The 11,800-nt window shown below is 36.3% G+C and overlaps 1 protein-coding gene across 1 annotated transcript; it reads right to left on the reverse strand.

Annotated features, from left to right (window-relative positions):
* Positions 1–380: 380 nt before the first annotated feature.
* On the reverse strand, positions 381–2,788 carry pyyb (peptide YYb). Its single transcript, XM_057358890.1, has 4 exons — positions 2,721–2,788; positions 2,312–2,499; positions 850–927; positions 381–649 (listed from the first exon to the last, which is right to left on the reverse strand). The coding sequence occupies exons 2-4, from the start codon at positions 2,497–2,499 to the stop codon at positions 625–627; spliced, it is 291 nt and encodes a 96-aa protein (XP_057214873.1). The 5' UTR covers positions 2,721–2,788; the 3' UTR covers positions 381–624.
* Between the last annotated feature and the right edge of the window lie 9,012 nt (positions 2,789–11,800).

The following is an 11,800-nucleotide window of genomic DNA, read 5'->3' on the forward strand; positions in this document are numbered from 1 at the left end:
ATAATAATGACATCGCATCTAAGATGCGTAAAAAGGGTATTATGGAAATGCCATTTTGTAATATGTAGTATAATATTTTTATTTATTTAATTTTTCGCATGATCTTAATATGATTTTACTTTTAAATAATAACAATCCAAACCAAAAACTGCAGGCCTAAACTGTGATCCATTATAATTAGCCGACGCTGGTTAGACATGAAAAAGATCAATAATATTGTTCCTCCACCTAGTGGTACATAGATGTACCAGCTCAGAAATGTTGAGATTGAAATGAAAACATGTCAGTTAGATGGAAAATGAAATACATGATTCATATGTTAAATGTGTAAATAAAGAGCGAAGTCATGTGTTCAACATTCAATTATTCTTTATAGTTGTCAATTTTGTCAGTGAATAATAATAAATTATTTACAATTGTCTTTCACAAAGCAGAAATTAAACCAAATGACAGAGAAAGAGAAAGAGAGTGACAGATATCATGAGGTGTTTTGGAACCCTCTTTTTAATGAGGGTTTGGCTCATGCTGGTCTCTGCTGTTCAGTAACTCATTTATGATCATTGAGATGGACTGATGAAGAAACTCAATGCACCAGCTACAGAAGAGGAGGAGAGAGGAGTGACATCACCATGCCAGGCTGTCTTCAACACTGCACAGAAACAAACACGAAAGAAAATAAGGTGCTGTCGCTCAAGTCACAAGGAATGTGCAAGATACACCAATCTCAAGGTTTCAAATTCACATAACCCATTCAAATATATATAAAAATATATAAAATGCATAAATGTAATGCGAAACGATGAGCATAAGGGTAACCAGCATATATTTGTATGTTTTGTCATTGCTCACCGGGGCCTGATGTCCTGTTCATCATCACCAAACAGCAGTTCAGCCACAACGGCCTCAGGGCTGGATCTCTTCCCATATCTGAAGAATGAGAAACATCACATCACATACATTCCACATGAGTCTTCGAGAAGATCCGAGTGATGCAACGGACAGGGCATTTTGACTTTTCGGTTGCTAGGGTGTTATCGATGGTTGCTAGGTGTTTGATGGGTTATTTTAGTGGCGATTTACTGGTCTAAGTTGCAAAAAAGCCCAGTCTACATATAGCTCAGAGTTTCTCTGGGGAATCAGAAACGGTTCTTCTATCGCATCTCGACGGAAGCCTCTTTATGGCACATCTGTGGTCTAAGAAAATTCACCACACCTGGAACTGAGCAAAAATAACACATGAGCATCACCATTTAATTGTGGCCTTTTGTGGTAACATTTCTCGCAGAAAATATCAGGGTACATCTGCGGCGCACGCCGCGGAAAAGATAAATCGGCAGACGTGTGAATCCCACTTAATAACAATCTATCTGAACAAGCAGCAGAATAATGAGGGGTTGCGCACAGGTTGAAGGAGATCTGGCAACGCAGCCCACCCTCGCACATGTGGTAGAGTACACATAAAAAACACACATTCGAGTTTTTGCATCAATTTTAGTTAATTCGTCTGTAAATATGTCATTTGGAAGTACCTTGGTATTATTTAAAGTTCTCGTAAAAATATCCTGGCGTATACAGTAATCATTCAGTATATTGGTAAAAGAATATTACTATACGATCACTGTACCATGTTATGTCACAGTGCATTCTGTAAGAGATATTTAAACAAATTTAGACAAATGTAATGTAATCTCAAATAATAAACCTCAGACTGGAAAATGGATTAAATTGGTGCCAATGAAAAATGGACATCATAATCTCCAGACAGCATCATTCAATGGGTCATTAGATATTTTTCACTCATTTTCCCCAGTATACTGTTTCTTCATGATATGATCTTTCTCATTCTTGCGGTTATGACACGCTGAGCTTCCTTTGTGAAACATGAGCAGAGCAGTGTGTAAAGCTCTTGTAAAAAAACATTTGTACATTTTTGCATTAAATTTGGCATTGCATTAAATGTGACAATGCAGGAATGGTTTCTTGAATAATTTACACTGAGATGTATTAAATGCACATAATAAATGAAGCTCATAAACTCTAACCCAAAACATCTGTGATTTTTGTTACGATAACTTATAGTAACTTTCAACAATCTACATTTATTTATTTACAGTATTGTAAACAGATTAACCAGATAAACATTTAAAAAATGTTTTTTAGTCAAATGTAAGGTAATCATTTTTTTAATAGAAATTATTATGACATATGAAATAAAGTCCAACAGTAATTTTAAAGTGTGAACTGAATTCAGTGAAGAGAAGATTCCTCTGTTATATTCAGCACATCGTGACACGGGTTTGTTTCGTCTCACCTCTGTCGTGTGATGAGGTTGATGTAGTGTCGTAGCGCCGTTTGGTATTTGGCCATCTCATCTGGACCCATTTCTCCCGCCGGAGGTTCAGGTTTGGGTGGGTACGCTTCAGCCTGGCTGCTCAGACACACTATTACACACATCACAAGAGCCACCAGCACGGTCCAGGATCTCATGCCACAAGCCATCTGATAAACAGAGAGAAAATAAGATTTGACACAAAAATTTCTCACCAGAGAAATGGATGAAACACTTTGAATCAAGTTCACAGAATCACACGAATGTATTGTGGAGCTGTCTGTGCTCCATAATCTGATGCTTTCTTTAAATCCATGAAGTTATCATTGAGTTTATCATCAACTAAAACTGTATCAGGGTATTTGTTCTGAAGCATCAAAATTCAACTTACTGTTTTATAGATGTTCAGTCCAGGAAGGGTCACGAAGAGCTGATGCTGGTTGTTGGAGTTCTGCTCTTCTCTCTGAATCCTGATGCTTTTATAGTTGTTGAGACCCCAGTGGGAGGTCCAGACCCCACCCAGGACTTACACACCAGTGTTAATGAGGAACTAATGAGTCATTGGCACATGTTATCCAACACTTTGATTTGAACATTTCTGACCCCCTCTGAACATCAATGAGAATTGTGTAATACATATGACGCTACATATGAAATAAAGTATAAATTGGAATAAATAAAGACTGATTTAAAAGACTGATTTTAAAATGCAACTTTTCTTACAAAAACTAACCATGGTTTTACTGCAAACAAAATCACAAAACATGGGCTATTTAAACCATAGAAACCACAAATTAACTAGTTGAAACATAGTAGCCTATAAACCAATAAACAAAACAAACAAAAACAAATACTACACTACACAATTCACATAAATTAAGTAGCCTACACTTTAAATTTTCGTAATAGCCTTTGTTTAATATTATAAACGACTCCTATATAATCAAAACATTATTAAAACACTAAATTCATAAAAATGTCATTTTATTAAGCAAATAGAGTTGCATCATTATGAACATATAGTCCCTTCCTGATAAAAAAATACAATAGAAACCATTACAGAAATTTTAGTGAATTATTCACATGGTTATAAATAATGGCCATTCAGATAAGAGAACTAAGCGGCTGCTTAGAGCCTCGCCGCCACTAGGGGGTCCCCAAGAGCACATTCAATTACAGCGTTTTGTGATAATTCACGACACACATGAATTTTCTCACGTGAGGCTGTACCCACAATTCTTCCTATGGTGTTTGTCAAAATTTGAGAGGGGTCTAGCTGCAGCCGATGGGGCAAGTGGAGCTCCAATCTCGAACAGGAAATACGTCACCTCCACTCAATATATAAAGAGGGGGCAATGGCGTCGCTGAGCTCTCCGAAGTTCGAACTTTAACTCGGGTAATTTTATATAAGCAACCCTACACTACTTGCAGACTGACGCTGTTTTAACGTGCAGTGCAAGCACAACGCATATGGTTTCCGTGAAACTACGCAAAAAGGATGAATAAACACGATGGATTTATATATTTTTGACGATCAATATTGATGTCTCGCCAATGTTAGCTGATATAAAATACAGGTTTAGAAAATCCGATTTTTTATATAATCCACCGAGTACTGAAAACCCTGATGTTACACACCCCGGTACCGTAGGTGGCGATATACACCTAAACATGTTGGTTGCGACCCGCCATTAAAAGAAAAGAAGAAGAACGTTCGTTGATCGTTATTTACTGTTACTTGCAGTTGATGTGTTTTGTCAATATAGTTTGTGTTTTTTACTCAAATCAATTAATACTTAATTTGTGGAAATTATTCAACATTTTACTGTGGTTGTTTTGTATGTTATTTTGCTTTAAATATAAAATTCCTAAATTATTTGTGTTCACATTTTTCATTTTTATAAAAAATAATTTATTTTATGTTTAGGCTGCTTAGAGCCTCGCCGCCACTAGGGGGTCCCCAAGAGCACATTCAATTACAGCGTTTTGTGATAATTCACGACACACATGAATTTTCTCACGTGAGGCTGTACCCACAATTCTTCCTATGGTGTTTGTCAAAATTTGAGAGGGGTCTAGCTGCAGCCGATGGGGCAAGTGGAGCTCCAATCTCGAACAGGAAATACGTCACCTCCACTCAATATATAAAGAGGGGGCAATGGCGTCGCTGAGCTCTCCGAAGTTCGAACTTTAACTCGGGTAATTTTATATAAGCAACCCTACACTACTTGCAGACTGACGCTGTTTTAACGTGCAGTGCAAGCACAACGCATATGGTTTCCGTGAAACTACGCAAAAAGGATGAATAAACACGATGGATTTATATATTTTTGACGATCAATATTGATGTCTCGCCAATGTTAGCTGATATAAAATACAGGTTTAGAAAATCCGATTTTTTATATAATCCACCGAGTACTGAAAACCCTGATGTTACACACCCCGGTACCGTAGGTGGCGATATACACCTAAACATGTTGGTTGCGACCCGCCATTAAAAGAAAAGAAGAAGAACGTTCGTTGATCGTTATTTACTGTTACTTGCAGTTGATGTGTTTTGTCAATATAGTTTGTGTTTTTTACTCAAATCAATTAATACTTAATTTGTGGAAATTATTCAACATTTTACTGTGGTTGTTTTGTATGTTATTTTGCTTTAAATATAAAATTCCTAAATTATTTGTGTTCACATTTTTCATTTTTATAAAAAATAATTTATTTTATGTTTCATTTATTGTTCACTGCTAACTATTATACTGTTTACTTTCTAAATACAAACCTGGAAGCAATGTCTGGATTTAGTAACATTAAAAGTATTTAATAACATTTAAACAATAATTTTGTAGTATTAAAACATTACAAGTATTTATTGACATTAAAACAGCGCCGTTTCATAAATTACTTCCGGGTTGAGGTCAGAATTAGGTGACCTATATCCGCTCGGGCTTCGAGTGGAGGTGACATATTTCCGCTTTTGAGTGGAGCTCCACTCACCCCATCGGCTGCAGCCAGCCCCTATTGCAAAATTTGGGAAATTACTGGCTAAACGGCCAGCAAAAAGCCTGTTGGCTTTAAAAGGGTGTCTATAGGTTGTGGTTAAACTGAAATAAAAATTATTTTTAAAATAAGATCTTTGCAAATAGTTAAATGCATTGAACAATAAATTCCACAACCTTTGTATGGTCTGTACTCATAATTTAAATGGAGAGTTCCCTCAAATAATTAAATTATCAAATGTTTTGACAATCACACTTAAAGGCGGGGTGTCCGATTTCTCTTAGCCGTTGTTGAGGTTCAAACCACCAAAACAAACACCCCTACCCCCATCTTTCACTTTCGTCAGCGCTCGGCTCGGCTAATGTCCGTCCTGTGCACTGTGTGTGCACCTTACTGATGATTGGCTACAAGGTTGTTTTGGTACTCGGCCCGACTCGGTTGTCTTAAAGCGTAATTCGGAAATCGGTTACCCCGCCTTTAATGCAAGGTTTGTGTTTTGGTTTTTATGACATTCCTACATCCCACACACAGCTACAACTGATAGAATTGGGTGTGTTAGGTTTAAACTGTACGTGCAAATAATCAAACATTGACAATAGTCGATTGTATTGGGGGCACAGGGGGACCCCAAAATAAAATTCTGCTCAGGGCCCCGTAAAAGCTTGGGCCGGCCCTGTGCATTGTATTCGGTAACTGTAATAGTCTATGTGGGTCTCTTCTGGTAATGTGTTGGACTGTTTGTGGAACCAATAAAGCATCATTAAATTCACTACATAAAATAAAATTTCATAATGGTTTTAGACAGGGCCGGCTCCAGGCATGGGCAGGGATGGGCTGTGCCCACCTAAACGTCTGTCTTGGGGGCTGAGCCCACCCAATGAGAATAATAAAATAACACCAAAAATTGCAGTATTTTCAATTGGTTGAAAGCAACGTCACTCTTCACTCACAAGTTTGTAACAGAGATGCTGGTGGAAGCAAAATAATGTGCAAAGGAATTTTAGGCACACTGCACGCTTGCTTTGAGTTTATTATAAACAGCATGTAAAATTAATTGTGCAGTAAAATCAGATTCATTTATTATAACGGGAGCTCATATTTTGTGAAGGAGAAGAATTGACGCGTCACGCGAGCGGAAATATTAACAAACAGCTATTTTCTGCTTGCAATATTTAGGCTAGATTTTAACCAATCGACCGTCAGGAATAAATGAAAAATCCATCTTCTGGAGCTCTCGCTTCAGAAAGAAATCTGTCTCCCTCCATCTCAAACATCCCAATTCATGCTGAAGGTGGTAGCGAAACACTGTGCAAACGAGTTTAGTTTAGGCGCGCTGCGCGCTCACGGACCTCATATATAAAAGCAGATATATAACCTGTAAACTGGTAAAACATCAATAAAATCAAACGCACACAATTACTTGTACAAATACTGCATGTATTGAAGTCATATGTTGAAAGTCACCCTACAGCAATATGAAAGACTGAGAGCATGATGATAAACTCGTTTAAAAAGCAGGGTTATTTCATAAAACATCTTTTTTACTTTTTCTAATACATGTACAAACATTAGTTTTGTGTTGTTTAAAACTAAATATGAACTTTTTTTAGATGTTTCAGTTTTAAAAACGCAGATCGTCTTTTCTGTTGTTTCGACCTGTTTTCTGGCAAATAAATGCAAATAAAAACAACATTTTATATGAAATTTGAGGAAAATGTTGTCAGACGTTCACAGAAATAAACAAAACCGATCATTTTACCAAAACATATTGAAAGGAAAAACATTTTTTTAAATGTTTTTTAAATTTTTTCTATGGTTGGGGTATATGCCCACCAGGATACCTGCTAGCCCACCCTTCTGCACCTGGCAGGAACCGGGCCTGGTTTTAGAGAACAGCTGACGGTTCCTAAATATATTTTTTAATAGAAACCACGAGCATTTCTATTGTTTATCAGCATGTTTTTTTTTACATATTAAAGTAGGTTAATAGTTGCCTAATAGTTTATTTGACATAAGGCTACATAATAGCTAGACGAACAGGTGTTTCTATTAAAAACCGGATCTGTATATTTAGTTGAAGAGTGAATCCAGCAGATGGCGCAGCTGAGTCAACCTCGCGCCTGCAGGGGCCGGATTCGTGCAGACATACAGTTTATAGTGCAGACACGTAAAGAGGAAGAAAAACGCCTTAACTTTCATCAGACTTCCACAGTATTAGTGAAAACGGTAATGTCAGAACACTATTGTCTTCGGAACATTTGTTAAACGAGTCGTACAAAAGACGTGATAAACTAGATTGTGTGGATAATTATCTGTGAAAGTGTGCAGTCTCACACGATGACAGAAAAGTGATGAAGACATCATGAAAAGACTTGAACTGAAATTCATTCAGAATAAAGGCCCTGCAAGCAAAGAGCAAGAAAGTTAATTACACATCATTGATCAGTAAAGAAGGCAGGAAATGTGAATCAATAGTGTGGTCTTGTCTGAATCCCCTGCCAGTAGAATTAATCTTTAAGGGTTTTAAATAAGACCATCTAAACTGTACATCACAAACACCAACCAATAGCTTAATTCTCTGGAAAACATTGCAAACCAGACTTGGAAAAAGCAATTGCAAAGTCACATTCATGCATTATTTAGTCTCTGTTTTCTACATCCATATGTTATGAATAAAGAATTCCTCACTTGTATGCTATTGGAGGGGTAGTGCTATTAAAGGGATGGTCTATATCAGTGGTTCTCAAACTGGGGGCCGTGGCCCCCTGGGGGGCCCCAAGATGGATCCAGGGGGGCCACAGATTTTGTGGCATTTTATGAAATATGGAAATTTATCATAGATTTTATGCAATCAAACATCAGAAAAATGACACCACCAACCAAAAGAATTGAGGTTCCAGCATTGTATAACTGAATGTTTTTGGTTTAATTAAAATTCTAAGTTTAAGATTATACGTCTTTATATGGGGGGCCGCAAAGCGATGCACTTAACACAAAGGGGGCCTTACAACGAAAAAATTTGAGAACCACTGGTCTATATACCCCAAATTTTAATTAAACCAGTCATCATACTGTATATTTGCCCTCATGTCCTTCTAAATCTGTATAAGACTTAAGAAGATAGCGGTTTTCTGATCATGCAATGAAAGTCAATGAGGGCTGTTTAGTTACCAAAATTCGAAACATCTTCTTTTGTGTTCAGCAGATAAAAACAGGTTTTTGGAATGACACGAGGATAAGTAAATGATAAAATAATTTTTAGTTTTAGGAATATTCAAAATACTGTTAATCAAATTGTTAAATCATTGTAATATGAATATGGAAAAAATGTGATCTTGAAAAGCATCTAAAATCTGCATTAAGTGTTCTTGGTTTCCAATTATTCTTTGTCAACTACTAAGTTATCAATAATTAAACATGTCATTTTATGTTTTAGATGTTAAAAACGCATTATAGCAAGCAAAAAGAAATATGTTTGTGTGTACGGGCACTAACTCCCTGAGCACACATATACGCAGAACAGATTAAAGTGTAAATCTTTATGCCACGTCTGATCATAAAGGCATATGGAATCTGCATTCATCTCTGTGCGGCCTGTACATTACTGTTGTCACAAGGGATCTTTAAAACAAACCTTTTAAAAAGTTGTTTGATCTTAATAAAGATCTGAGTCAATCATCCTTTAATGTGTCACAAGCCATCTGTTGATGCAGACTGTTTTCTTGTGATAACACACAACATTTCCTCCGTGGCTTCTGTTATAAAATTCTCTGTGAGTCGCCTGACCCTAACTATAAAAGTCAATGAAGAGAAACAACAAACAGTAGATATTGATAGCGCACTTCAGCTTATCAGCACGAATAAACAGCGAGAAAGCCACTTTAGATAAGACTGGTATGAAATGATTGGGCTATGATGACTCTACTGTAATGTTCATCCATAGAGCCATTACTGTTCGGATGAGAGCGCGGAGAAGAAATGTGCTTTATGAAGTCAACAGAATGACTCTCATCTGAGTGTTGTGTATTTTGAATGTTGGTATTTTAATGTAAAACTCAATGGTGATATATTTTTAGATCAATACTGAGAAAACTTTACTGGTGTGGAGACGGGCGTAATTTGATCGATTTTAGGTTAAAGTGGGTTCATGCTCCACTCAGCATCAAATGTAATTATCTGAAAAATCATAAAAGTATGTTTGAGAAAAGAAAGAAAGGTTTATAGAGTACACATCAAACAGAAACGTTTGAAACAGACAATACAATGACGTAGGATTTCTGTTCAACAACTGTGAACGGAACACTTTTTGTGGGGCAGATATTTTTCAGGGCACTCAAAATAACAAAACATTCACACTACAATTTAAACAAGTATACACATGTCAAACTGTTACCAAATATACAATTTTACAATTTGTATTAGTGTATTTGTCCTCTAATTGAACTCATTTGGATTTTTAAAAAGTTCAAGTCCTTGTACAAACAGCCACTTTGTTCAGCTATCCTTAAATCTTTGCAAAGCAAAAATCTATTAAGTCATAACAAACAAGACACAGCTAACAGATGCCGAGCGATATTCACTGCCACCAATCAGATATCAAAAGCTTACGTCAAAAACAAACAAAAAAGCCATTTATGAACCTCCAAGTGTACAATTATTTGAATTTCGCTACAGAATTTCCTTCCATTTACGCACACAAAATTCTGCAAACTTCCGGCGTTTATGGCTGTCGTCCTGTCTCAGAGGTGACGTTACAGGAGTCAGAGGGAAACATGGGATTGTTATCAGACTTGTCATGCGTGTTATTGCATCTCTGATGTGAGCAGAGTGCTGCAGTAGGGCTTCAGTGTGTTTACATGAACTCATTCAGCGCCGAGAGACGACAGCGAGAACGATTCGATGATCCGAGAGAGCCAAATAAATACTGCTGGTAAAAATGTCAGTTTAGAAATGAGACTTCAGAGAGAAATGGGCCATTTTCAGTTTAAGTGCATTAAATATTTTGAGGTGTTTTTTTTATATGTAAAGGTCAAATATGTAAAATATTAAGTATATGAGCATCAACAGCAATGTAGGCTTTTTAACCCTGGTATTTACATTAAAATATTTTTTTTACTTTATTTGACATGGTTAATGCTGACCTCAACTCTAAAGTACCCTGTAAGAGAAAATTTGAAATTGTTTTATTAGAAATTTCATTTGCAGAGAATGAAATTGTATTGCTTAGACCAGTGGTTCTCAAACTTTTTCGTTGTAAGGCCCCCTTTGTGTTAAGTGCATCGCTTTGCGGCCCCCCATATAAAGACGTATAATCTTAAACTTAGAATTTTAATTAAACCAAAAACATTCAGTTATACAATGCTGGAACCTCAATTATTTTGGTTGGTGGTGTCATTTTTCTGATGTTTGATTGCATAAAATCTATGATAAATTTCTATATTGCATAAAATGCCACAAAATCTGTGGCCCCCCTGGATCCATCTTGGGGGCCCCCAGTTTGAGAACAAACTGGGGGGCCCCAAGATAGATCCAGGGGGGCCACAGAGTTTGTGACATTTTACGAAAACTAGAACTTTTTAATACATTTTATGCAATAAAACCTCAGAAAAAAAGCCCACCAAAGAATTGATGTTCCCAGATTGAATAAATGAATATGTTTTTGGCTTAATTACATTTCTAAATAATATAATGAATATTATGAAATAAATCTCCTCTATCATGATGCAGTAACCCAAACAATGCCTCTGAATTAAAGGGATTGTGAATTGCACTATTCTATTATTCATTATTAAAATATTGTGGCCTAAAACTAGATTAAAACAAATGTTAGAGCTGTCTAAAATTAAAATCGCTTGTAATGACATATTTTAAAACACATAAGTGCCCTTGTTTTGTTCATTGTACATTGAAGTTTCAACTAATGGCTGGAATACACTACAAGACTTTTAAAATCTGAACAGAGTTTTTTTTTAAACTAGACATAATACACTTGCAGACTTTTTGAAAGTTTCAGATAGAAACACACTAACCGATCAAATCTGCAAACTGGCACAGACTTTCTGCAACAAGTCCAGACTGAAAATCTGGGCAAGTCATGTAGATTTTAATATGTCTCACATGTTTCATGTCTCAGATAAAGAGACTCGCTAAACACACATTGTTGCGGAGCTGATTCATTGACATATCTCCAATCTCCCATGGGAATAAAACAACAATTTAAAACAAGAAAGTGTACTTATTTTATGCATACTAGTATAAATAATATAATGCCCTTCCTTATATGTAATGTCCCACAATCAGAATGATTTCCCACGAGAGTCGACCTGAGGTTACAAGAACACGTAACTCTTTTCTTGTTCAATGAGGATTCTTTAATTAACCACCCGATGTGTCATTAAAGATGTATGGCTTAAACGTGTCTTTTGTGTCTGGTCTCGAGTCAATAAGCTGTTAAAGAATTATGAGCTGGAAATG

The sequence above is a fragment of the Triplophysa rosa genome, linkage group LG18 (genome assembly GCF_024868665.1).
Source record: "Triplophysa rosa linkage group LG18, Trosa_1v2, whole genome shotgun sequence".
Classification (NCBI taxonomy): domain Eukaryota; kingdom Metazoa; phylum Chordata; class Actinopteri; order Cypriniformes; family Nemacheilidae; genus Triplophysa; species Triplophysa rosa.

Coding starts and splice junctions, on each gene's coding strand:
- pyyb (XM_057358890.1), bottom strand. CDS start 2,499: ATGGCTTGTGGCATGAGATCCTGGACCGTGCTGGTGGCTCTTGTGATG. Junction 928..2,311: donor AACCTCATCACACGACAGAG/GTGAGACGAAAC, acceptor CTCATTCTTCAG/ATATGGGAAGAGATCCAGCC. Junction 650..849: donor GAACAGGACATCAGGCCCCG/GTGAGCAATGAC, acceptor GTTTCTGTGCAG/TGTTGAAGACAGCCTGGCAT.